Source organism: Trichoderma breve, chromosome 6 (assembly GCF_028502605.1).
Source record: "Trichoderma breve strain T069 chromosome 6, whole genome shotgun sequence".
Classification (NCBI taxonomy): domain Eukaryota; kingdom Fungi; phylum Ascomycota; class Sordariomycetes; order Hypocreales; family Hypocreaceae; genus Trichoderma; species Trichoderma breve.
In genome coordinates, this window is record NC_079237.1 from 2,102,562 (window position 1) to 2,127,757 (window position 25,196).

Genomic DNA, 25,196 nt, shown 5'->3' on the forward strand with positions numbered 1-25,196 from the left:
CTTGCGATGATTCAAGCTGTTTGACTCTCAATACACTCTGTACCAGAGGAACGGGCTGTTATGCCTGCTAGGTTTCATAGATTTGTCATAGTTGTGACTCCTGAACAAGTAGCTGTACTGCTAAATGAGAACCACCGTACTTCTTTGTTTGCCCCTGGCTAGCTAGCAATAGATCAAGATCGTTCTAAAATCAACGGACCGCAAAGGGAGATTCCCGTGGTGGCGTCTTCTGTGTGGAATCTTCTTTTGCCTCCATTTCCTGGAGCTTCGTTAGAGACGGCTAGCTCAGGAGTACCCCAGAGAATTGCAACCCCGCTCGACACATGTACCCTTGTACTCTTGCTTAGGTAACACAACAGCAAGAGAACGCCAACTCACGTGCGAACCCATTAAACAACAGGTGGGTCTCGTCACGTCACGGTCCGGGAGGCGCGTATTGCTGGAAATATCGTGACAGCCGGAAACTCGCCTTTTCCTCCAGGGACCAACAATTCGCCACAGCATTGTTGGAATCCCCCCACGAAAAGCTACAGCCGGCCTCGGTTTGTTTAATTCCTATCAAGAAGCATCACAAAAGGACCATGGCTGCCACAGTCGTTCCTCAGAAGCGAGTGCTGGGCGAGTCCCGCACTCGCCAGAACATCCCCTCATCACCACAATCCGCCAAGAAGCGGAAGACTGAAATCGACGAGCCTGCACCGATACCTCGCTTTATTAGCTCACAAAAGGGGCCCGGAGCCAAGCTGGGGTCTAGCCAGACAAAGAGCGTTTTCGAATCCGAAGTTCTCGAAAAGCTTAGCCAGGATATATCGGAACGCAAGCAGAACAATACAGAAAAGGACCAGGCATGGGATCGGCCGCCGGTCACGGAATTCGTCCCGGACCGGGACAGCATCTGCTTCCAGTCCATCGAGGCCGAAGAGGGTACCATAAACGGCGGAAAGGTTGCCGTGAAGCTCTTTGGCGTGACTGCCGAGGGCTACTCAGTTATGCTGCATGTCACAGACTTCAAGCACTACCTCTACGTGGCCGCTCCTCTGTCCTTCCAGCAAAAGGACTGCGCGCTGTATAAGGCTTATCTCGAGACACAGGTTGCCCAGCACCAACCTGCGATTCATTCAGTGAGCTTAGCCATGAGAGAAGACATCTACCACTACCAGGGCAACGTACAAAGCCCCTATCTCAAAATCACCGTCACCGATCCAAAGTTTATCAACACGGTGCGATCGACAATAGAAAAGGGCCTTGCAAACTGGAAAGGCATGTGGGGAGCTCTGGATGGAGGCCTGAGAACATATGACAACATCCAATACGTTCTCCGATTCATGGTGGATTGCAAGGTAATGGCTTTACTGTACCCTTGATTTTCCTGCTGTTGTGACATTTGGCTAACAGGCTGCGAGCTAGATTCAAGGCATGTCGTGGGTGGAAGCTCCTGCCGGCAGCTACAAAATGATACCAGAACACAGCCGCCAGTCCAATTGCCAGATCGAAGCCGAAGTCAACTACATGAATCTCATAGCCCACAAGCCAGAAGGAGATTGGGCCAAGATGGCCCCCCTACGTATCCTTTCCTTCGATATCGAGTGCGCTGGACGCAAGGGAATCTTTCCTGAGGCCAACGTCGACCCCGTCATCCAAATTGCAAACGTTGTCACCAAATATGGAGAGAAGAAGCCTTTTATCCGAAACGTCTTTTGTCTAGACACCACCAGCTCCATTGTTGCGACACAAATTCTAGATTATGAGAAAGAGGAGCAGATGCTTCACGAGTGGCAACAATTCCTCATCAGGGTCGACCCAGACATCATCATCGGATACAACACCTCCAACTTTGATTTTCCCTACCTTCTTGATCGTGCGAAGCACCTCAAGGTGCAAGGCTTTGAGTACTGGTCTCGTATTCCTAGCAAGCCATCCAAAGTCAAGGAAACGAACTTTTCAAGTAAACAAATCGGAAACCGTGACACCAAGGCCACAAATACCAATGGTAGATTACAGCTCGACATGCTGCAGCTAGTCCAGCGCGATCATCACCTGCGAAGTTACACGCTGAACTCTGTTTGCTCCCAGTTCTTAGGCGAGCAAAAGGAAGATGTGCACCACACCATGATTACGGAGCTATTCAACGGAACGCCGGAATCACGACGCCGTCTGGCGCTCTACTGTTTGAAGGATGCCTATCTCCCCCAAAGACTGATGGATAAATTGTCATGTCTAGAAAACTATACCGAAATGGCTAGAGTCACGGGCGTTCCTTTCAACTTTCTGCTTTCGCGTGGACAGCAGATCAAGTTCGTCAGTCAGCTTTTCCGTAAAGCACTGGAACAGAAGCTAGTCATCCCCAACATCGCTCCTCAAGGCACAGAGGATCAATACGAAGGTGCTACAGTTATTGAGCCGACGCGAGGATACTACGACGTACCCATTGCGACTCTTGATTTTGCTTCCCTGTATCCGAGTATCATTCAAGCACACAACCTATGCTACACGACCTTGTTAAGACCCGGAGATGTCGAGAAATTCAAGCTACAAAAAGACGTCGACTACATCGTCACCCCCAATGGAGACTCCTTCGTGACGGCCACGAAGCGCAAGGGTCTACTCGCCCAGATTCTAGAAGAATTGCTATCAGCCAGAAAGCAGGCGAAGCGAGAGCTAGCCCAAGAGACGGATCCCTTCAAGAAGGCCGTGCTGAACGGTAGACAGCTGGCGCTGAAAGTCAGCGCCAACTCTGTCTACGGTTTGACGGGTGCAACGACAGGAAAGCTACCTTGTCTTGCGATTGCAAGTAGTACTACCAGTTTCGGCCGTCAGATGATTGAGAAGACGAAGAAGGAGGTGGAGATGAAGTACACCATTGCAAACGGCTACACCCACGATGCTCAGGTCATTTACGGTGATACGGATTCCGTCATGGTAAAGTTTGGAACCAAGGATCTCGCAGAGGCGATGAAGCTCGGTGAGGAAGCCTCTAAGTTCGTGTCGGCCAAGTTCTTGAAGCCCATCAAGCTGGAATTCGAAAAGGTCTACTTTCCATATCTCCTCATCAACAAGAAACGATATGCTGGGCTCTACTGGACAAAGACGGAGAAATACGACAAGATGGACACCAAGGGTCTCGAAACGGTGCGGCGTGACAACTGCCTGCTGGCACAGACTGTCATTGAAAAGGTCTTGCGAATGATTCTCATCGACCGAGACGTCCAGGGTGCACAAGAGTAAGTAAAGCAGATGTTATTGTATGGTTGAGAAGGCAGAATGGCTAATGTCTTTTATCAAAATCAGCTACGTCAAAGGCACAATTGCAGATCTGCTACAGAACAAGGTTGACATGTCAAAACTGGTCATCACAAAGGCCCTGACCAAGGAAGACTACGCAGCCAAGCAAGCCCACGTTGAACTCGCACAAAGGATGAAGAAGCGCGATGCCGGCTCGGCGCCTGGTCTTGGCGATCGAGTGGCGTATGTCATGGTAAGGGGAGCGGCGGGAGCCAAAAACTTTGAAAAGTCGGAGGATCCAATCTACGTGCTGGAGAACAACGTGCCGATCGACACCAAGTACTACCTGGACAACCAGCTAGCGAAGCCACTCGGACGAATCTTTGAGCCCATCCTAGGCGAGACAAAGGCCAAATCTCTGCTGACGGGAGACCACACGCGTACCATCTCGGTGGCGGCCCCCACGGTGGGTGGCCTGATGAAGTTTGCCAAGAAGACGCAGACGTGCATGGGATGCAAGAAGCCGCTCACGGGCAAGCACGAGAGCGCCGGGGCGGTATGCAGCGACTGCGCGCCTCGCGTGGGAGAGCTGTACAACAAGACGCTGGACCGAGTATCGGACCTTGAGGTGCGATTCGGACGGCTGTGGACTCAATGCCAAAGATGCCAGGGTAGCATGCACTGTGAAGTCATTTGCAGCAGCAAGGACTGCCCCATCTTTTACATGCGAATGAAGGCCAAGAAGGATCTGGAGGACGCAGGCAAGGAGCTCTCCAGATTTGATGCAGACCAAGCCGCCATCTGGTGAGAGGCTTGAATGGGGGCACGGGGGGTATAGGTGGGGAACTGCACGATGATGCAACCCCTTGTTTTGCTTTATTTATTTTTCAGGGTTTTTTGGGGGTCAGACGAAAAGGGCCCGACAGCAGAATGGCTGTATTTGTATGTATCCATCATTGGATGGCGTTTTCTGGAGTGAGTGCGAAGCATGCGTACTCGTATGTGTATGTCTATGTATGGACTAATGTGCGTGGGGGTTCATGAAATCGCCATTACTGCTTTCATGATTCTGCAATGCCGTTTTGCGTCAGTAATGTGGAGGGAAGATGTACGACTATGGATCATGTATATCGCAAGTTGATTTGTCGGGACAGCGTATCATCAGGAAGATAGAGTCAGTTACGTCCAAGTATTAGCATTGCACAATTCAATTGCAAAACCAAAAACAAAAAGAAATGGGGTTCCTGCCATCGCCGAGAGAGCAGCGTATATACGGTCGGTGAGAGGGAGTGCAGAGCCTAGTTATTCCGAGGCCGCGGCTTGAGACAACGGCAATCCATGCAGGCAATTCATTGTTGCGGGTAGTCGCCCCGAGACTAGGAGGGCCGACTAGAGCTGAGAAAGTGTGCTTGGCGTTGTCAGATTGTGATCTGGGTTGTATGAGTTGATGGTGAGCTCCGATACCGCAGGGCGTTTTTTGGAGGTGATGGGTTTGGTGGGTGTAGGGAGAAATCGGAACGGGGAGATTTGATTGATTTGAATTGATTTGTACGAGGACTGAGATTGACAGTGGTGACTGACTAATGCCGCTTTATTGTGCACTGCTGCATGATAAATAGGCACAATGGCTGGGTTCGGTGGTATTGTATGTTATATTGTAGGAATGGTGGTGTGAAGCAGGCAATGTCTAAATTATGGGGACTTGAATACTATCTAAATATTTTTCAATCTTGTGTTGCCCTTGATAGAGGCGTTTTGGTTGGGCTTATTGGGCTTTTGTGGATTGGTGCCATGCGTTGCTCAATCTTGTTTGCTTCCCGAATATTTTGTGTTATATAGAGATAAGAAAGTCCTTGAAGATATTACACGTGTAAACATCTGTGTAGGCTCTTATTCGTATCATCAAAATGTCTTGCAAGACTGACTGAGCACATGTCAAACCGCACTTCCCAAGCCAATCGCTACCCTTGCATCAACTAGTCTCGGCTGCATCAATCGCCTGTCGCTTTTTTAGCTCCGCGTTGCTTCCCGCATGCCGGTAACGGCGGGCTTGGATCTTAGCCAAAGTCTACGATTGGACGGCGGCGATGCGGCGACGCAATTGAATCTTCAAACGGGCAGCGCGGCGGCGGCCAATCAAGAACGGCGAGGTCGCTCGGATAGGGATTGATAGCTGGAGATGATAGTCGATTCCTTGACGCTTTGTCTTGATTCGCTTTGGTTGGTTGTATTTCATTATCGATATGCTTTACTTTATTGATTTGATAGGAGCGTGAATCAATCTCCTTACACACCCGTGTTAGTGATTCCAGTTGATATTGCCGACACTACTGTACCATACATCGGGCGAGTCGCTCATTATGAGACGGGATATTCAGCCCTTTTGGATTAAATGGCGCTTTTTGGGGGCGTGGGGCGTATTCTTCTTATTTCCCCGTGAGCGATTATTGATGATTCCCTCTTCTGCCTGTTTTACCGTGTTGAGAAAAGATCTCGGGTGTTTTTTCTTCCTTTTTATGGTGTTTGTCGAGCAGCGTCATAGATTGACGCCCCCCCTTCGCCTCTCGCAATCTAATCTCATCTACCTAAGCAAGCCCATCTGAGCGACTATCGGAGCGCCAGCCTGTGGCTTTCTAATATTTTTTTTTTGTTTGAGCGAGACGTAACGTGCCATGGGGGTGCGTCGGGGATGGGGGGAAAGCGCGATGATGGGTTTCTTGGCCATTGAGTTTGGCCGAGATGGCGAAACTTTTGGGTCTTGGCTTTTGGGAGGGAGGCGAAGATAACAATCTATATAAGAGCAGCTTGGTTCCCGCGGTAGAGATGTTTGGCTTTTCTCTCTCTTTTTTTATTTCTTGATTACCGGGTCTTGCAACTCTTGCTATAGATATTGTTCTTAGAGAGGCTTTGAAGCACGCGACACAGAATATATAGACTCGCCACATCAACTCCATACCAACAACCGACGCCGATACACACACACACTCACATCAAAATGTCTAACCTTCCTTCCGAGCCCGAATTCGAGCAGGCCTACAAGGGTGAGTTTTCCTCCGTGAATAGCAAAACTCGATGCAGCAACAAGTCGAGTCTTTTATACGAGACTAACGCATCCCACTACAGAGCTGGCCAGCACCCTCGAAGACAGCAGCCTCTTCAAGGAACACCCCGAATACCGCACCGCTCTGCAGGTCGCCGCCATTCCCGAGCGAGTTATCCAGTTCCGCGTCACCTGGGGGGACGACAAGGGCCAGCTCCGCGTCAACCGAGGATACCGTGTGCAGTTCAACTCTGCCCTCGGCCCATACAAGGGCGGTCTTCGATTTCACCCTACCGTCAACCTGTCCATGTAAGTCTGCTTTTCTTCTTGTCTTGTTTTTAGACGAGAACATGTGAGCTGACAAAGAGGCTATAGTCTCAAGTTTCTTGGATTTGAGCAGATCTTCAAGAATGCTCTGACCGGCCGTAAGCAGAACTATCTTTCCCGGTGATACACCAGCAAGCAGAGAGATGAATCAAAGCTAATCATGAATCCAATTCAGTCTCCATGGGTGGTGGCAAAGGTGGTGCCGATTTCGACCCCAAGGGCAAGTCCGACAACGAGATTCGCCGTTTCTGCCAGGCCTTTATGCGCGAGCTGTCTCGACACATTGGCGCCGATACCGACGTTCCCGCTGGCGATATCGGTGTCTCTGGCCGCGAGATTGGATACATGTTTGGAGCCTACCGCCAGGCGAGAAACAAGTTTGAGGGTGTCCTGACCGGAAAGGGCCTGAGCTGGGCTGGCAGTTTGATTCGACCTGGTGAGTTTCTTCTTACCTCCAATACAGGAGAAGAGAGCGAGAAAGATCTGTGTTGCTGACGAGATTTTGAAAATAGAGGCTACCGGCTACGGCCTCGTCTACTACGTCGAGCACATGCTCCAGCACGCCGGCAAGGGCTCTCTCGCCGGCAAGCGTGTCGCCATCTCCGGTTCCGGCAACGTCGCCCAGTACGCAGCCCTCAAGTGCATCGAGCTCGGCGCCACCGTCGTCTCGCTGTCAGACTCCAACGGCGCGCTCGTCGCCCCCGACAGCGGATCCTTCACGCCGGAGCACATCAACGAGATCGCCGCTCTCAAGGCCCAGCGACGACCCCTGACGGACTTCCAGTACGGCGACAAGTTCAAGTACTACCACGGCGCCAGACCTTGGATCCACGTTGGCAAAGTGGACATTGCGCTGCCCTCGGCGACTCAGAACGAGATCAACAAGGCTGAGGCTGAGGCCCTCGTCGCTGGCGGCGTCTTGGTTGTCGCTGAGGGATCCAACATGGGTTGCACCCAGGAGGCCATCGACTTGTTCGAGGCCCAGAGGAAGGACAAGGGCCAGGCTGCCGTTTGGTATGCTCCCGGAAAGGCCGCCAACTGCGGTGGTGTCGCCGTGTCTGGGCTGGAGATGGCGCAGAACAGCCAGCGCCTTACCTGGACTGAGAAGGAGGTTGATGACAAGCTCAAGGACATCATGAAGAACGCCTTCCTCGCCGGTCTCGAGACGGCTCAGAAGTACGTCCCTGCCAAGGAGGGCGAGCTGCCCAGCTTGGTTGCCGGCAGCAACATTGCTGGCTTCGTCAAGGTCGCTGAGGCCATGCACGACCAGGGTGACTGGTGGGCTTAAGCGGCTCTTCACGAATTTTTCTCCTCCGATGAATTTTTTTTTTCTTTTTTGATTCAAGTAATGGATTAGAAAAAGTGACGTTTGGCGTTTTGGGACTGGTGGTTACCATTGGGTGTTTTTTTTATGTATGGGATGGATTGTACGGCATTGTTGATATCAAGCGGTAGTTGAGATATCCATCATAGCGAAGATGTTAGTGATAGTTTAAAAGATATCCGTTATAACCAATATTCTGCGGCGGTGACAACGCGTGTATGAATCACATATACCATGGCTGGCTGGTCATAATTCTTGGGCACTCAAGCGGATGACAGAAAAACCGAGGCCAAGAAGAATTCAAACCCCCAGTAGTTAGATTATACGCCTACAGGGGAAGTAGCTGCTATATCTACATTTCCCTAATAACTACTACTATATCTACATTTCCCTAGTAACTACTAGTCACTACTATATTTATATTTCTTTAGTAACTGCTATTATATTTATGTTTCTCTCGTAACTGCTATTATATTTAGATTTCTCTAGCAACTGTTGTTATACTTTTGTAGTAAAATTCGTATATTAGTTAAATATTAGTAGGTAGGTTCCTCTACAAAAGCACTACTCAATAAGTTGATGAAGTGCTTATATTACTGGATGTATCTACTTATTTACTCTACGGTCTCGCTTTTTCTGACCTCCGCTTGGCACTCTTCATAAAGGGTAATATCTACTAATGTAATTGTAACTCAACGGTCTGCCAATTCAAACAAGTCCATTATCTATCTACTGGGTATCTATATTAGATGCACACTCCTACGGCCGACCCATCTTGATCGCAATCAACATCCTCTCAGAGTTTCAAAATCATTCTTCATCGGCTGACTCTCCTGCCAGCAGCTGCTCCTTTATGCGCTGACTGGGCAGCCACCTATCCTCCGGAATGATCCACCACGACACAATGGCAAAGATGGTTACGGCACCCATGATGACGGGCGCATAGTTAAAGGTATCGCCCGTGACAGGGAACACATACGGCGAGTAAAGTACGGCGACGACCCAGCCGTTCCACAGAACGGAAATTGCCTGAAAGGGCTTGCTCCAACGGCCAAGGCTCCATGCTGGCTTGGGGAATGTCTTTGGTGTGAGGAAGAGCCGGCCGAGGCAGATAAGCCCGTAAGCTGCGGCTGAAGGAACACCGGCGGCGGAAACGAGAGAGGTAAAAGCCACGGAAGAGGGCAGGATAGTGCAAGTTATGATGGAGGCAACGACCCAGACGACGATGACGGCGTTGCGCGGCTGGCCGTCGACAACCTTGGAGACCCAGGATGACCAGGGGAGGACACCGTCTCGGGCGACGGCAAAGACGAGGCGTGACGCAGCAAGGACGGCGATGGCGGTATTCTATCGTGAGAAGAGTCAGCGTGAGATGTTATGGAGCGAAGAACAGATGCTGAAAGGGGAGTAAACATACAAACCACAGGGCGACAATGCAGACTACGTTCATGAAGATGTGGCCGCCTTGCCCAAGAATCACGGCGTATAGCGGCACGAATGGCTGCACACTTCCGTAGGAAAAAAGTGTATCGGGGTCAGGCTTTGAAGAAATTGCATGTCAGATGCGAACACAGCTCGATATTCATTCAATGGGCATCATAGAGAACTTACGGTGCAGAAGAGAAAGAGGATCACAACGACGAAGCCGCCAAGCCCGCTGACGACGGTGCTCCAGAAGATGCCCCTGGCCGCAGTCACACTGGCATTGCGCGTCTCCTCGGCGACATGGCCAGAAGCATCATAGCCGATGAGGATGCCGGCAGTGGCGAGATATGAGAGGCACCAGTTCCAGCCAGGAGAAGCGCCAGTGCCATTATAAGTAGTCATAAAAGCATCATGTGCAGAGCGGAAGCCAATCGTGCGGACGGTGCCGATGGGCAGCCAGATCATGTTTAGGATGAAGTCGAGGAGGACAAAGCCAGTGGAGAGATAGAAGATCCATTTGAAGTATTTAGCTGTTTGGGACGTGTGAGTTCTTGATTTATGTGACTTTATAGCTTAAAGGAAATAGGGATGAGAGGAGCGTAGAGAGATATACTCACGGGGTAAAAGATTCCAGATCGCTGCGAGAGCGAGGAGGACTTCGGTGCAAATCCACTGGACGGCACGGAACTTGACATCGGAGGGATCTGAAGGGAAATCAAGATTAAAGACAACAATTTCCTATTCAACAATGTTAGTTATACATTGCCACCAGGCAGTATAGAAATTGACAAGACGTACCGACAGCATATAATTAACAGCTCCCTGTGTGTTGCCTGAGGTAATTCTTGTCAGCTACTGGACTCTTCATCTCATCTCAGCCAAGACATCTACAAACATACTTGCACAGAAAGTCGTCCAAGCAGTGGTACTCCACCATGCAACAATGTAGCCCAACAGGCGTCCATATCGAGGCCCGCCAGCCTCAGCCGCCCAGAGGTAGATGGACCCAGCAAGCGGCAGCGACGAGCAAATCTCGGCGATGACGGCGGCGCTGATGAAGCTGAAGACGCAGGTCACGATGAAGCTTGTCCTATTGAGGGGAGAATCGCCGTGAGTACATGTAACAAGACGAGGCTGTCATCGCGATGGGGAGGAGGAGGATGAGTCTCACCAGTAGGCGAGATTGCCGCCGGCGGCGATGCCGGTTGAAAAGGTGACGCGGACACCGCCGATGAAGTACAATGCAGCTGTTTATGAGTGTGAGCTATTGACCCTTTGATGTTCCTTGTTTGGTTTGTTGTGAGTTGAGTGAGATGCATACCGAAGGTGGTTGAAAAATTGTGAAACAAGTTGAATGTTCTATGAAGCACCTGCAAAACAACCTCGTGTGAGATTTTCCAGCTACCTTTCAAAGGTAAAATGGATAGAAGTATTTGAACATACGGGCTTGTATCCGAGTTTCGTCTGTCATTACAGTGTTAGCACAAGTTTGACAACATCTCAAAGACTTTGCTTAATGTCTCACTAAAACGCGGGTATCCGCGGTTTCTTCGACGACACCTTCAACGTCGTGGGTCTTTGAGTCGGTAGGCGCATCGTGTATGACGGCGGGGGGCGCTGCTTCAATCATATTCTTTATAAAATAATTCCTTTTATTTTCCTTTTTATTTTATTTTTTTTAACAAAATTTCCTGAAAATAAGAGGAAAAGAGAATAGTCGTGAGCGAGTCGGGTAAAGAGTTGTTGCTTCCCGCTAAAAAATACTCCCAGCCTTGAAAGGATTAGAAAAAAAAAAAAAAAAAAATAGCTCGCCATAGTTGCGTTGAGATGTGATAGATACCCGTAGATAGCGAGCACAAGCTTAGAGTTCTCACTGGAGCCCGTCCCACGTGGAGCGGCCCAACAGCGCTTTCCCGCCGTATATTGCTCGTATGATGGCCGCCGGGGGTTCGATTCAACGCCCGGGTTCTTTGTCGTATCACCGACTCCACCAGCTTCAGAGTGGCAAGTTTTTTTCATTGTGAAATAGTTGAATTATCAGGAGATTTTGTATATTCTTCTTCTTTTCTGGTTGATATTTACCATTATGTGATCGAAAGATTCTTTATTCTCGTGATTTATATCCCAACAGATGATTTGACTTTGTGGTAGCGCGGTTGGCGCTCCGGGAGCAGCTCTCTTTTTTTTTTATCACGCAATTGCCGGGGTTATATCTCCGAGTCGACTTGGTTGGAATTTGCCGAGAAATGAGAAGCAACAATCTTGCAGATGTATGCAGAGAATAATTGATAATCCTACGCTACATGGCCTACCGAGTACGTATATCCAAGTGGCTTCAGGGTAGCCCAAGGCTGTACAAGACGAACTACTCTCACAATATGAGGATTGTGGTATTATACCACATCACTAAGAGGGCTGCGATATCGTTTACACCTGTTTTCAACATCATTCTAAAATCCATTATTTATTGCTTGTGCTTCTATAATCAAGGTTTTGGACATCGATCTGTCCTGAAAAGAACCAACTACATGTAACCATATCCCTTGCCCTACTAATAAGAAAACCATTACTCCACGCTCCACCATCTGCCTCGGCACTTGACGCGCATGCCGTCTTTCGACGACCCTGTTACGGCGTCAATAGTTCTTCCACAGACCTGCTCAACTTGAAGAGGGTTGCTTTCCAGGCATCAACACCAGCCACAGTGTTTGAGTCTTCAGTTGCAACATCGCCCCCTCGTCAACATCGAGCCCAGCAATATGCGGCTCCAGTGCCCTCATCTGTCTTCCAGCATCGCTCTCCTTAGTCTCCCACGCCAAACTTAACAACGTATCCAGCGGCATTCCCAAATGATGAGCCAACCCGGCGGAATCAAATAGATGTGCATGCAAGCCGCGCATGTGCAGCCACTCCTCGTTTGCAACGGCGGCATATGTCGCTGCTCTCTCTTGGGGGGTTCTCGGCCTCTTGGTCACGGCACCAATGGCCTGGCCAGGAAGCGAAAGCGTGGTGCCCACGACGCCCAGGGCCGTTGATATTGGCAGAGAGATGGTGCCACCGATGAGGCCCATGGCAGCACCTATGATGTTGCCCCGTTTGGCATTGTCTGACACGTTCCTGCCAATGGACTTGGCGTGGGCAGCAACATTTCTGCCCAAGTTTTTGGGGCTTTGGCCAATGTGAGCAGCTACATCAGTGGCATGTGATAGGGCACGATCTGATATGGTGGCCGTCAGGAAGGCCGAGATGGTGGTCATGAAAGACCGCCATGTTTCCTCAGTAATTCCATAGCTGAGAAGAACAGGGGCATATGCCACTAAGAAAGGCGAGTCTGGATCCGGTTTGATCTGAGGAAAGGCAATGGTTCGGGCAGCGCTGGAGCTGCTGCTGGATGACCCGACCTTGTAGACTGGTGGAGGTGCAGTCACGGAGCGATCTTTGCCTTTGCCATCGGTAGGGAAATTAAATGGTGAGGTAACGGTTGGGGCCAAGGCTGAGGTTCCGGCCGGCGGCTGCGGTGTTGATGCCGAGACTGTGGCAGAGAGTGAATGGGAGACGGAGAGCGAGGCCGAATCTGACGGCCCTGAGCGCGACTCTTCGTATGTCGGCACCGGGTCGAAGGGGATCACCTCTTGTGGAAGCTCAGCCGGTGCGCCGCGAGATTCTTCCGGCTCCGGCTTTGAGCCGCTTTCACTTTCGCTTCTTTTTCCCATGACTAATAAGTAGATAGAGGATGAGATGATTGTACACTTGCTTGATCTTACGAAGCAACGGCGAGTCAGTGGTTTCTAGACTGGAATCAGCGAGGCGAAACCTTGATTTATTTGTTGTTTTGCACGACTGCTGGTGATGTGTGTTTAGTGGCTATGCCAGTTACGTCACAGCCTACTAAGTCAGTTTAGTTGCTTGGAGGCACTGACGATACAACATCAGCCTTTCGGCGGTGTCTTTTGGCCAACCGCATTCCTGCAAGCCGCCTCAATGCTTGCGAAGCATCTGCCGCTGCGCCACGGATGCCTCGCGGACAAACATCGGCTCTGCCGACCGCCTTTGGGTCTTGGACCCCTTGCATTGAGACTCCTGAGCGAAGGAATGGGATCCTGAGTTCTAGACGGAGCAGCAGCGCGGCTATTCTGGTTTGGGGTAGCGGCTGGATGTGTGGCGTGGGATGATGGAGATTGCGGCATCGCTTTCGTTTTGCTGTGCTGACGACGAGGTGAGCGGCTTTGCGTGCTGAGTCATTCCATCATTGTTTCTAGCGGTAAACGAGCTGATATTGGCCTGGTCTTGTGTTGCTTTGATTGTGGGTGAGGGAGGCAAAAGTGAGACAACTCGTCAAGTTATCTAGCGAGACGAGGAGGCGTCAATGCCTTGTACTTATACGCTGGAGATGCAACAATCTAGGAGCTTTGACAAGCATCACCAGCTTGAGGTACAGGTACTGCCATCTCCAGCCAGAGCCTTGCCTAACATCAAGTAACCCATACCGCTACTTGTCAGCCGGGGTTAGTGGCTTTATTAGTGGAGACTCCTGTCCCGTTTAGGAATTTGCAGCTCTTCAGTTGAGCTCCCGCGATTGGCCAAACCCCAGAACCGCAGCCCCGGTTAACTCGGTACTTATGATTTCCACATCGCCATCCCGGTCAACCTCAACTCTGGCGAAACATCACAGGTGACGCTCCTTTAAGCTTATTCATACGCTATTTCCAGTGGCTTCTGACACTTCTCTTGCAGTACGAGTGAATTAATGGCTGCGGGCAAGCCCCTAGCAAGCCCAGTCAGACATATCTACCGGTCTACACCTTCCCACTTGGTCTTCCTCGAGAAGCCAAGTGTCTCTGCCAACTTCGTGACGAAAGACTCCGGACATGATACATAATTTCATCCAGAGAGTGGACGACAACGACGACATGCTGCACCAACCGCTTACCATTACCAGGCCGTCTATTTCTCGGTCAGCACGGTCTTCTTCAAGCAGCTCGACCGTCCACTCCTCCCCCGCCGCAACCACCGTTATCAAGCCCAGTTCATCCGTAATCAAGCTCCAATTCATCAACACAGCTCACCCCAGTGAATCTACCTCTGCCAAACGCATCAGCCAGATCCGGTCTCACGTAGCCAAGGACTCCCATGCCCGGCGCCGCCAGCGCAAGGCGTCGTGCAAGACCGGCAAGGCCTGCTGTTCATCATCTGCAACTGCAACTTCAGCCGTGGCTGCGGATTCGCCCGCCCGGACCGAGAGCCCGGACGACTCCACCTCCACAAAGAAGGCGGTTGCACTGCCAGTTAGAGCACGGCTCCCGCAGTCTTCGTTTCTCGATGGAAAGGAGGGGGCGCTCTCCCGGGGTTTTCGGAGAATTGCACCAAAGACGGGAGCCCTGAATCGGAATGCGGAGGTGCCTTGCCCGCGGCAGATGATTGGCGATGCGAGGAGGGATGTGTGGAACGGGGCCTTTGCCTGGGATTTGACGGATGACGAATACGCAACGTTTAATTTCTGTAAGTGTAAACACCCATCACCCAACACCAATCAACCAACACTGTTACATCCCCCTTCTTCATGTACATGTATGTCCGTGTCCTATCGCTCCCTGCGCCGATCTGCCTGTGGAGTATTTCCTATTGCTACCCACTGCACTACCGTGTACTCGTGCTGTACGTGATGGGTGCATACATGTCACAGCACCCCGATATTGTGGACTACCTCTGTTTTTACTTCATATACTGCTTAAACGGGTACACACATGCGCTGACCTTGTCTCCAACTATCAAGACTTGGATTGGGTTCTCAAGTATGGCTATGAAATCTGCTTCCCCCGCGACCAGGTTGCTACCGTCATGAAGCGCATGAAATCATCCTATGTTCCCTTTGCCATCAAATACCCTAGCCTCCTCGCCTGTATTTTCTACATTGCCTATCACAGGCGCGCCCTCAACACGAAAGACCCGGAAGAGGCAGCCAAGTGTTACTTTATGGTAGAACGCTACCGGCTTGCCTGCATCGAATCTATGAAGAGGGCAATCGAGGGTGAAGAGCGGCCGACGTATCAGACTATTACGCTGGCTATGCAGTTGTGTTCAGAAGCGGTAAGTCGTCATCCATCTCGTATCACACCGTTGTCAGCGGAGCTGGGAAGACCTGCGGAGCAACTGCTAATCCATGCCGCAGTATTTTGAGGGTCACAGCGATGTCTCATTTACCCATGCCCATGCCGCAAGGACCATGGTATCAGCAAGAGGAGGCCTCGAGAGCTTTGAGAACGCGGGTGTCTATAGCCTCCTCTCTTTCTTGCTGGCAACATCAGTGTACAGCGGGAATTACTGGTTCGTTCCTGGCTGTGCGAGGGCGCCTGAGGACTAATTAAAAAGGAGGGATTGTTAAGAATGAGATAAGAATCAATTATTATGTACATGTAAGATAAGGTTATGTAAATAGGTAAGGTTCAGTGTCATACATGGCGTTTCTTTATATACATTCATAGGTTGCCTCATACGGCCTCATGCTGTTTCGTATGCTTCATGACAAATGCTCGGGTATCAAATCATGCTTAAAATCTCCCCCGACTCGTACCCCCATTCCGCTTCCAGGTCCTTCAACCGCCATATGGCACCCCACCCCGTCGTTCTGTCGATAATCTTGAACAGCCGAGCCACCTCGAGATGCTCTCTCGGATGCGTCAACAGCCTGCCTGCAATGTAAAGAGGCTGGATCGCATTGATCAAGTTGCCGCGGTGGGGATTCGTCCACGATATGCCACACACTCGCTGGGCATGCCATACGGCCGAGTACTCGAGCGTGTTGGGCAAGGTCTCGCCTGGGGGCCTCATCTCCAGCATGACTATACACGCCGCGTGGTAGAGCTGGTTGCTGGAAATGGCGGCCCAGTGGGCAAAGAGGATGATGGGGAAGATTTGGCTTTCGCTGGCCTCTGTTGTCATGATGGGCAGGAGGCACTTTGGCCGCGTGTCGCGCCAGAACTGCAGCTCAGACCAGAGGCGGCGCCATCTGTCGATGAAAGGCCGGTCGTCGGTCTCGTCGGGCTCGCCCAGCTCGACGAGCCTCACCTGGCGATACATGAGGTCGCAGGCCTTTGCGCAGAGGTAGACGGCCCAGTTGGCGTGCATGTCGGGCGTCTCGCGGCCCTTTTGGTAGAAGATGCTCTTGACGAAGTCCTCGGCCTGCGATTTGGACGTGCCAAGGCCCTCGGGCACGGGGGGAACCCATTTGTCCAGGCTGAGGACGGTGCTCTCTGCGCCGCCGGAGATGATGGCGCCGCACAGCTCCATGCGAGCGTAGCACCAGAAGACGGCCTGCAAGAGACCGCCGGAGAAACCAGTGACTTCGTAGAAGGCGAAGAGTGAGGCACAGCCCTCAATGTGCCGCCTCCAGTTGCGCGGACTGCCGGACATGAGCTCTAGCACGGCCAGGATGCACGCCGTGACGAGCATGTTGGGATCTTTGGCCTGTAATCCGGGTGCCAGCAGCCGGATGCTCTCCTGGTACAGCTCGAGGCTGTCGTAGCTCTTCTCCAGACAGGCCTTTCTCTCCATCTGCCGCGCCGAGAAGGCGAGCACGGCGTAGAACAGACCGGGCGAGCTCTGTGCCAGCAGAGGCACCTGGATGCCAAAGTGGCGGGCCTCGTCGAATTTGTCGAGGTATGGGGAGCACTCGATCACCCAGTTCTTGAGATACTTGACGAGCCTCATCTTGGGGATCGAGACCCGCGAGAAGTCGAGGCTCTTTGAGGACGGCACCGACGCCCGGTCATGATCTGCCTCATCGGCGGCCGGCTCGGGAGTTGCGCTCTTGCTCGGGTCGAGACTCACTCCAGCAAAGAGCAGTCCTCGCAGCTCTTCCTGAAGCTCGATATATCTGGGGTTGGCGGCGTAATCGTCAAAGGGAGAGAGCGAGGTCGGGGACATGAAGGCGTCCCCGTCAACATGGTTAGTCGTTGGATCTTCCATTGCCAGTGGCCATTGGGTGTGGGTGTGGTTATTGGCTTTGAATTTTTTTTTTCTTTTCCTTTCTTCTTCCCTGCTTGCTCGAGTCCACCTCCCTGCCGCCTGGTCTGATATCAAGGATTCCTGGCGTGACTTTTGGATTGTGCTAGAGTAAAGTAATCCGGGCTTCTGACGGTCAGATGCGGTTTTGGGGGCCGAGAAGAGAACAAGATCCACCAACTAGACAAATGGATGAAGTAATAGAATCGAAACACTAACGATTCGTATTCACTTTAATTTGGAAAAAAACAAGGAAAGAATAAAAAATTTCGGCTCTCCACGTGGAAATTTTGGGGAACATTCGGGTGAGCAGCTCAAGTGGAACCTTTGGACAAGGGGATCGATCAAATCCAGATGCTTGGAGAAGTTGGAGAGCTTTTCGCTTCTCTCCGCAAATTCAAACTCGCAAACCCGGCCAACCTCCAGAGGCGCGGGGCTAGCAGCAAAACTAACGGCACGAATTGCCCGTTTTTGCGGAACAAAGCACCCGTTTTCTTCAATGGCGGTGGTTTGAGGTTCGAGTTTCTAGTTTCTAGTTTCTCTGCGCCGGGCACATGACATGAGTGTCGCATCGAGTCAGTCAAGGTGCCCCCCAATCCCCCCATGTCAGCATGAGGATGGCGACAAGCATCGAAAAGCGCGTATTTTCGTAGGCTATACTGCCGCAACGGGACTGGCGGCCGACATGGCTCTCTTTAGCCGCCCTAGTGAAGCCATCGCCACATGCAAGGCCACGGGCAACAGCCGAAGTGCAGCACAGCCAATCGGGATGCCGCTCGGCACTCGCAGCGCGGGCGAGGCTATTCCCAAAGCAAGGGCACGAGGCTACGACCCCCCGCGACTCTCCCAGATTCTCCTCGAGAACACGCGGGTTTGCTCGCCTTTCCCCACCGATGGCCGGGACATGATTCGTATGGGGGGCTCCAGATTTTCGCAACCACGAGGTGGCAGTTTAAAATATGGGAAACATGGGGTAAACAGGGTGAAAATCCGGAGTATGGAGGGCTGCATTTAAATCCGGGGCTTCTCCCACCTTTGTTTGACTTGACTCGAACCTCCCCTCAACAGCTTCTCAAGCTATACACCAGCAGACCAGACTTTCACAATGTCCACCGATTCTACGGATATTGAGATTGCTCCTAACGGCGTTGCTGCCGTGGAGCCGGCTCGACGTGTCCATGAGGCCCAGAAGACGATGTGGCAGTCTCTGCGGAACAACCCCAAGGTCCTCTTCATTGCGTTTTTTGCATCGTGAGTTTGATCAATCATCTTTCCGGCTGACTTTGACTGTTTCTATATATATAAATATATACTGACTAGCTGTGATTTTTTGCAGATTGGGTGGTTTCGAGTATGGTTACCAGCAGGGTGTCCTAGGCCAGTCACTGGTCATGACCCGTTTCAAGGATAACTTTCCTGCTGTCGTCGGCTCGTCTTCAGCTACCGGCTGGCTCACATCAGTCCTCCAGCTGGGAGGTATCGTTGGTTCTCTGTCAGCCGGTGTCCTGGGCGAGATCATCTCCCGAAAGTACACCATGTTCATCGCCTGTCTCTGGGTCATCCTGGGTAGCTACCTCTACGTCGGTGCCCACGAGGGCGTCTCTTCACTCCTATATGCCGGCCGATTCTTCACTGGTCTCGGTGTCGGTCTCTTCAGTGGTGTCGGTCCTCTTTACAACGCTGAGCTTTCCGCACCCGAGATGCGAGGTCTGTTGGTGTCCTTCTACCAGTTCGCCACTATTCTCGGCATCATGCTTTCTTTCTGGGTTGGATACTGCAGCAACTTTATTGGTGGAACCGGCGAGGGCCAGACAAACCTTGCTTGGAGACTGCCTTCCATTATCCAGGGAATTCCCGCGGTTGCCCTCGCTATCGGTATCTGGTTCATGCCCTTCTCGCCCAGATGGCTCGTCAAGGTTGGCCGCGACGAGGAAGCCAAGAAGACCATGGCCTGGATGCGAAAGCTGCCCGTCGACGATGAGCTTGTCCAGATTGAGTACCTCGAGATCAAGGCCGAGAGCGTCTTCGAGAAGCGAGTCTTTGAGCGTGACCTGCCCAAGTTGGCGAGCAAGAAGAGCAATGCCTTTGTCGAACAGTTTGCGCAGTACGCCATGTGCCTCAACTCCAAGGACAACATCAAGCGAGTCTTGACTGGTTTCTTCATCATGTTCTTCCAGCAGTGGAGTGGAATTGACGCAATCATTTACTATGCAACCAACATCTTCATCACTCTGGGTTTGACTGGAGGCACCACTGCTCTGTTGGCAACTGGTGTGACCGGAGTTGTCTTCATCGTCAGCACTGTGCCCGCCATGGTAAGTCTTCATATCATACCTGTATTGTATGAACAGCTAACTGACTCGATATCTGCAGTTAATCATTGACAAGGTCGGACGAAAGCCTATGCTGCTCGTTGGCTCCATTGTCATGGCTGTCAGCATGGTCATTGTTGGTATTATTGTTGCCAAGTTCGGCCACGACTGGCCTCACCACGTCGCTGCTGGTTGGGTAGCAGTTGGTAAGTTGACTATCTTTAAAGCACCGAAGATGAAAAAAGGACATGCAGCTAACTTGCATTCTTTCTAGCTCTTATCTGGGTCTACATTGCTGGTTTCGGAGCTACCTGGGGCCCCGTCTCCTGGACTCTCGTCTCCGAGATCTTCCCCCTCTCCATCCGAGCCAAGGGTGCCTCCATTGGTGCCATGAGCAACTGGCTCAACAACTTCGCCATTGCCTTCTTCGTTCCTCCTATGCTTCAGGCTTGGGCCTGGGGAACCTACATCTTCTTCGCCGGTTTCCTCGTTGTGGGCATCTTTGCCGTCTGGTTCTTCCTCCCCGAGACCAAGAACGCCACGCTGGAGGACATGGACCGAGTATTTAAGAGCCGCACTGGCGAGATTGACGCCCGGCTGATGAGAGAGGTGCAGGAGGAGGTTGGCCTTGTTGCTCTTGTTGAGGCTCGCTCAGCGGCGCAGTACGAGAAGAGAGATATCCACGAGTCGCAGATTGAGAAGCTGTAAAAGGGGGAAATGGCTGCTGGCATGAGAGATGTGCCATAACTTGTAATGAATGAAACGGAGTACCTATTAGTCACGATATCCTTTGACAAACACCCATCTTAATTAATGCTTACTTTTTTTTCCTTTGAGAACTTTACGATCTGTGCTTTAGTGTAATAAAGTAAGTAATATCAGCCACTGCTTACCATCTTCTTATTTCTTTGCTAGCAAGCGGAGGACAGAAACACCGACAGAGGTGATTTCGAGCACCAACACGTTAAATTATACGCCTTGTTTTTTTGTTTTAAAGTATCTGCTTCTATAGCTATATTTCTAGCAGCCCAGTCACTTTCGGAAACCAGAGCGGGTAAAGTTTTCATTGCTGGCGGCCCAGGTTCGGGAAAGTTAACATTCGCTGCAACTATTGTAGTCTGTAGAGGCAAGCGGAGGACCACCAAGACCGGGAACATTTCGAACGCCCACGAGTTAAACCATACGCCTACAACAGGAGTAGCTGCTATATCTATATTTCCCTACTATATCTATATTTCCCTACTATATTTACATTTCCCTACTATATCTGCTACGTGACTTTACATTAAGCTAGTTCTCCTCCGCGCTCTCCTTACCTAGTTTTTTCTTCCCTTATCTTTACTATAATTTAGATTTTAGTTATTAAGCTTGCTTTTCTTAGGTAAGCTTAGTGTCTTTGGTCCCTTTATGTATTTTCTCCCTTTGCTTGTTTGTTTGTTCGTGATCCCTTACACAGTCGACTGACTGAGGCTATGTCGCTGGTGCCGTTTGCACAACACCCCGATGCACCAGTCATTTCAATAGGCGACACTAAGCAATTCGGTCCCGTATCCGTCACTTTCACAGACAGGACATATAAGGCTCTATTCGAAGCACAGCGCGGCTGCAGCTTGCTGAAAAGAGTTCAAGTAATGGGACACATCGACTTCACCCTGTCTGAATAAGAAGAACGGCTACTCGTCCATGATCTATTGATGGGTTATCGATGAATGTCAGAGAAGCCATCGACAAACCGCTGAACCTGCGACAAACATGACCTTCGTCGACGTTGTCGATGGATAGGAGAGGAAGCAGAACGCATCCTACGTGAATCCGACCAACGCTCGCTTCGTTACCGAACTGGTGTCCCGCCTGGTGGCATCAGCACCCATGTTCTCCACCAAATCCTACATGGATGACCGGTTCGACGTTGAACGATACAAGAGCAAAAAGGGCAAGGACAAAGCCCAAGACTGTGAAGACCGTGAGGAGCGCATTCAGCAGTTCCTGAGATCCTACGAATGGGGCCGGATCCTCATCGTCACTGGGTACCGTGAGCAGAAACGCTTGCTGCTAAAAACTCTGGCCGAGCTGCCAGAGGCTGAGGTACCCCCTGGATTAGTATCTGTCCGAACTATCGACGACTCACCTAGCCATCAGGCTGAGGCGGTGATTTGCGATATGGTCAGGACCGACAAGCCCGGTTTTATGATGGAAGACCAACGCTTGGCCGTAATGACAACGAGGGCACAGGCATTTATAATCAACGTCGGTCGAACGGACGTGATCAAGGGAAAGGACGCTCGGACTTTACGTACTATATACGACTACCTTAAAGACCGAGATGCGATTGTTAAGGTCTTCGGCTGGAACGAGTTCTGCAGCGTTTGTCTACTCCCGGGTCACCGGCAGACTGCCTGCAAAATAGTCGCGAATTGCGCCATCTGCAATGGAAAGCATGCCGGCCGTCGATGCCCCAAGATTGGAAATAGAACTGTTGCCGACCTTTGACTGTTTGAGAACGTTGCCCCGTTGGATGACGTCCATCAAGCCGCTTTTAGCTCTATCAAACATAGAAAACTCCCGGAGGGAGTCAAAAAGATAAAGGCCGATCGGAAGGATCAACAGGAGACAGCTACGCAAGACGCTCACAAAGCGTATATGAAGGCGATCACCACGGCGTACCACGACTACATCGATGAGAAGAAGAAACCAGAGGTCAAGGATGAGTCTATCGCAGGACCATCTGCACAACGCGTTGAGAAGGGTAAAGGACCTCAGCAGGAGGCACCCATCGTCAAGGGACCTACTCCTGTCGCCGGGCCATCTACACAGCGCGTCGAGAAGAACGGAGGACCTCAGCAAAAAGCACCCGTCGCGAAGGGACCTGCTGTCAAGCAATCTCGAGCAAAGGCCCCTTCGTCATCGACCGTCGGTCTATCGAAGTAGCACAACTAGAAGCGCAGAGGATCGCAGCAGAGAGCACCAGTCGCCAAGGGACCTACCGCCAAGCAATCTCAGGCAAAAGGTAAAGGTCAAGCCGTGAAGAGACCTCAGCCGACGACGAGCTTCCTCGTCGATCAGGCGACCCTGACCACCGAAGCTTGTGTAAGGCTGACCGTCGCCAAGGGTTGGGCCATGGAGGTCCCTCCCGAGGCTGATAAACCTGAGACTGACTGAGAGAAGGGGACATGGGGAAGGAAGCAGGATGGATGGAACTAGGGCTGTGGACTATCGCGAGTGCATTACACAGGGATTGAAGATTTATCTGTTGGCATGTTAGTACTATATTCATATTTTCCTACTATATCTACATTTTGATACTATATCTACACTTTCCTACTATATCTATATTTCCCTACTATATTTATATTTTTCTAGTAACTGCTACTAAATCTATATTTTTCTAATAACTGCTACTAAATCTATATTTTTCTAATAACTGCTATTATATGAGACAGTTGAACCTATTGAGTTGTCACGTGGATCTGTATGACCACTCTCCTAGGTCAAGCCCACTTTCTGTTTGCTGCTGTTTGCTGCTAGCTTTTCCCTCTTTCATAGATCAGCAGCATAGCAGAACACGGAGAATTTTGCACCTTTTCAGCTTGTCAGCTTGTCAAAAACCAAGAAGGAAGGAGAAAAATCTGTCGCCGATGAAGATGCAAGCGTCAAGATTGACAAGGGCAAGGGCAAAGCCGTTGCGACCGAAGAGGATGAGTCTGATTCGGACACAGACGAGGAACCTGGTCTTCACAACTTGGTGCAAAAGTCAAGGCATCTCCCAAGCAATATCACGTTATGATTACGAACTGGAGAATGCAAGATGAAGATCCAGTAACATCCCGTGCCAATAGAAGAGACTACTTGGCCGAGGCCCGAAAACTAATGAACGACTTTAGTGCCGATGCCGATGTCGTTGCAGGTACTCCGGTTGCGCTGATGACCATGTTCAACCACATCGAGCCAGTTAGTCCGTCACTTTTCATCGTCGATGAGGTTGGTCGATTGACGGAAGCCATGACGTTTGTGACATCTGCTCAGCATGCTAATACGCCCACTATTCACATTGGAGACACGAAGCAGTTTGGACCGATGGCTGTTGCAGATCAGGATAAGAATTACAAGGCGCTCTTCACCCAACAACGCAAGCACAGCCTTATGCAAAGGCATGAGGGAGCCGGGCTGATTGACTTCGTCTTGGCCGCAAAACATCGCGCAAATGGCGATGTTCATGAATGGGCGCGTGGATATTTGTACATGTCCGAGATAAAGACTGTTTACCGTCGCGATGCATACTCAGAGCAAATGCATCAGTGGATCACAGATGAATGCGGCAGAAGCTATAGCCAGAAAGCGACCCTAGGATTGAACATGGTTTTGGTCGATGTGCAGGAAGGCACAGAGCAGAAGGTAGGATATTCATACACTAATCCGGGTAACGCGAATTTCATCCTTGCCTTGATCTCGCGCCTCGCAGCCTCCGCCCCCTTGTACCCAGTGCAGTCGTTTATGGAGCATCCAGAAGCAGACCCCTCTACCTACGCATGGGGGAAAATCCTTGTCATCACTGGATACAAGCAGAAGAAAATTTTGCTCGAGAAAAAGCTTTCGAAGCTGTCGTCCGCAGAGATTCCAAGAGGTATTGTGTCTGTTCGTACCATCGATGATTCGCCAAGCCACCAAGCTGAGGTCGTCATCTGCCATCTTGCACGATCGAATGGACCTGGCTTTCTGAGTGATCTCAAGAGATTGGCAGTAATGACGACACGAGCACAAGGAATGACAATCCTTGTTGGACAGGAAGCCATGTTCGCGGTGAAAAATTCGGCCATCTCGGAGTTATATAATTACCTCAAATCTCGAGACAGTATCGTCAAGGTCTCCGGATGGAAAGTTGTTTACAGCCACTGTTTGATACCTTGACATGATCAAACTACTTGCCAAAACAAAGTCGTCTGCAGTTTCTGCAGGGGGGACCATGCAGGACGTCACTGCAAGGAAGCACAGTCGTTCAACCAAGCTACCTTTGCCAATGTACCCGAAGTTGATGACATTTTTCGACCTATCTTCTCGAGCGGCAAAGTAGAGAAGGGACAGACAGTCAAAAAGGTCAAGCATCAACGAGTCCAAGCCAAGAAAGAGTCCGCAGCCAACTGTCAAGGAAGCTCGCAAGCTCGCACAATCTTTCTACAGCTATGATAAGCCAGCCGATGCCAACAAGAGCCAAGATGGCTCTGTTCCTCAGATTCCGTTGGCTTCTATATGCCTTGGTGTAATGAAATAAATAACATTAGCCACCCTCAAGCGGAGGACAAAAAAGCCAAGATCGAGAAGATTTCGAGCACCCATGCTATTGCTACTATATCTATAGTTTTCTAGTAACTGCTATTATATTTATAATTCTCTAGTAATTGCTACTAGAATTATATTTCTCTAGCAATTGCTACTAGAATTATATTTCTCTAGTAATTGCTACTAGAATTACATTTCTCTAATAATTACTACTAGAATTACATTTCTCTAATAATTGCTACTATAATATATTAAAATCGAATGCTGACCT

The 25,196-nt window shown here is 50.6% G+C and overlaps 9 protein-coding genes across 9 annotated transcripts; 6 read left to right on the plus strand and 3 right to left on the minus strand.

Moving 5' to 3' along the window:
* Positions 1 to 581: 581 nt before the first annotated feature.
* Positions 582 to 4,030, plus strand: T069G_09578 (DNA polymerase family B domain-containing protein; the record flags this gene model as incomplete). The annotated part of the gene is made up of 3 exons (XM_056176788.1): positions 582 to 1,340; positions 1,408 to 3,221; positions 3,289 to 4,030. The coding sequence occupies 3 exons, from the start codon at positions 582 to 584 to the stop codon at positions 4,028 to 4,030; spliced, it is 3,315 nt and encodes a 1,104-aa protein (XP_056025266.1).
* A 2,187-nt stretch (positions 4,031 to 6,217) lies between these two features.
* Positions 6,218 to 7,877, plus strand: T069G_09579 (glutamate/Leucine/Phenylalanine/Valine dehydrogenase domain-containing protein; the record flags this gene model as incomplete). Its single annotated transcript, XM_056176789.1, has 5 exons — positions 6,218 to 6,263; positions 6,346 to 6,571; positions 6,638 to 6,687; positions 6,765 to 7,025; positions 7,102 to 7,877. The coding sequence occupies 5 exons, from the start codon at positions 6,218 to 6,220 to the stop codon at positions 7,875 to 7,877; spliced, it is 1,359 nt and encodes a 452-aa protein (XP_056025267.1).
* Positions 7,878 to 8,723: 846 nt separating this feature from the next.
* Positions 8,724 to 10,968, minus strand: T069G_09580 (amino acid permease domain-containing protein; the record flags this gene model as incomplete). Its single annotated transcript, XM_056176790.1, has 10 exons — positions 8,724 to 9,260; positions 9,331 to 9,453; positions 9,525 to 9,868; positions 9,956 to 10,076; positions 10,137 to 10,171; positions 10,238 to 10,428; positions 10,510 to 10,585; positions 10,660 to 10,708; positions 10,782 to 10,802; positions 10,864 to 10,968. 10 exons carry the CDS (start codon positions 10,966 to 10,968, stop codon positions 8,724 to 8,726), a joined length of 1,602 nt encoding a protein of 533 aa, XP_056025268.1.
* A 1,030-nt stretch (positions 10,969 to 11,998) lies between these two features.
* T069G_09581 (uncharacterized protein) lies at positions 11,999 to 13,051 on the minus strand (the record flags this gene model as incomplete). Its single annotated transcript, XM_056176791.1, has 1 exon — positions 11,999 to 13,051. The coding sequence occupies one exon, from the start codon at positions 13,049 to 13,051 to the stop codon at positions 11,999 to 12,001; it is 1,053 nt and encodes a 350-aa protein (XP_056025269.1).
* Positions 13,052 to 14,206: 1,155 nt separating this feature from the next.
* Positions 14,207 to 15,699, plus strand: T069G_09582 (uncharacterized protein; the record flags this gene model as incomplete). Its single annotated transcript, XM_056176792.1, has 3 exons — positions 14,207 to 14,837; positions 15,112 to 15,425; positions 15,508 to 15,699. The coding sequence occupies 3 exons, from the start codon at positions 14,207 to 14,209 to the stop codon at positions 15,697 to 15,699; spliced, it is 1,137 nt and encodes a 378-aa protein (XP_056025270.1).
* A 176-nt stretch (positions 15,700 to 15,875) lies between these two features.
* Positions 15,876 to 17,303, minus strand: T069G_09583 (fungal specific transcription factor domain-containing protein; the record flags this gene model as incomplete). Its single annotated transcript, XM_056176793.1, has 2 exons — positions 15,876 to 16,043; positions 16,101 to 17,303. 2 exons carry the CDS (start codon positions 17,301 to 17,303, stop codon positions 15,876 to 15,878), a joined length of 1,371 nt encoding a protein of 456 aa, XP_056025271.1.
* Positions 17,304 to 18,444: 1,141 nt separating this feature from the next.
* T069G_09584 (sugar transporter domain-containing protein) lies at positions 18,445 to 20,359 on the plus strand (the record flags this gene model as incomplete). The annotated part of the gene is made up of 4 exons (XM_056176794.1): positions 18,445 to 18,590; positions 18,676 to 19,654; positions 19,713 to 19,857; positions 19,926 to 20,359. The coding sequence occupies 4 exons, from the start codon at positions 18,445 to 18,447 to the stop codon at positions 20,357 to 20,359; spliced, it is 1,704 nt and encodes a 567-aa protein (XP_056025272.1).
* Positions 20,360 to 21,520: 1,161 nt separating this feature from the next.
* T069G_09585 (AAA domain-containing protein) lies at positions 21,521 to 22,579 on the plus strand (the record flags this gene model as incomplete). The annotated part of the gene is made up of 2 exons (XM_056176795.1): positions 21,521 to 22,015; positions 22,232 to 22,579. 2 exons carry the CDS (start codon positions 21,521 to 21,523, stop codon positions 22,577 to 22,579), a joined length of 843 nt encoding a protein of 280 aa, XP_056025273.1.
* An 852-nt stretch (positions 22,580 to 23,431) lies between these two features.
* T069G_09586 (AAA domain-containing protein) lies at positions 23,432 to 24,556 on the plus strand (the record flags this gene model as incomplete). Its single annotated transcript, XM_056176796.1, has 1 exon — positions 23,432 to 24,556. The coding sequence occupies one exon, from the start codon at positions 23,432 to 23,434 to the stop codon at positions 24,554 to 24,556; it is 1,125 nt and encodes a 374-aa protein (XP_056025274.1).
* Positions 24,557 to 25,196: the final 640 nt, after the last annotated feature.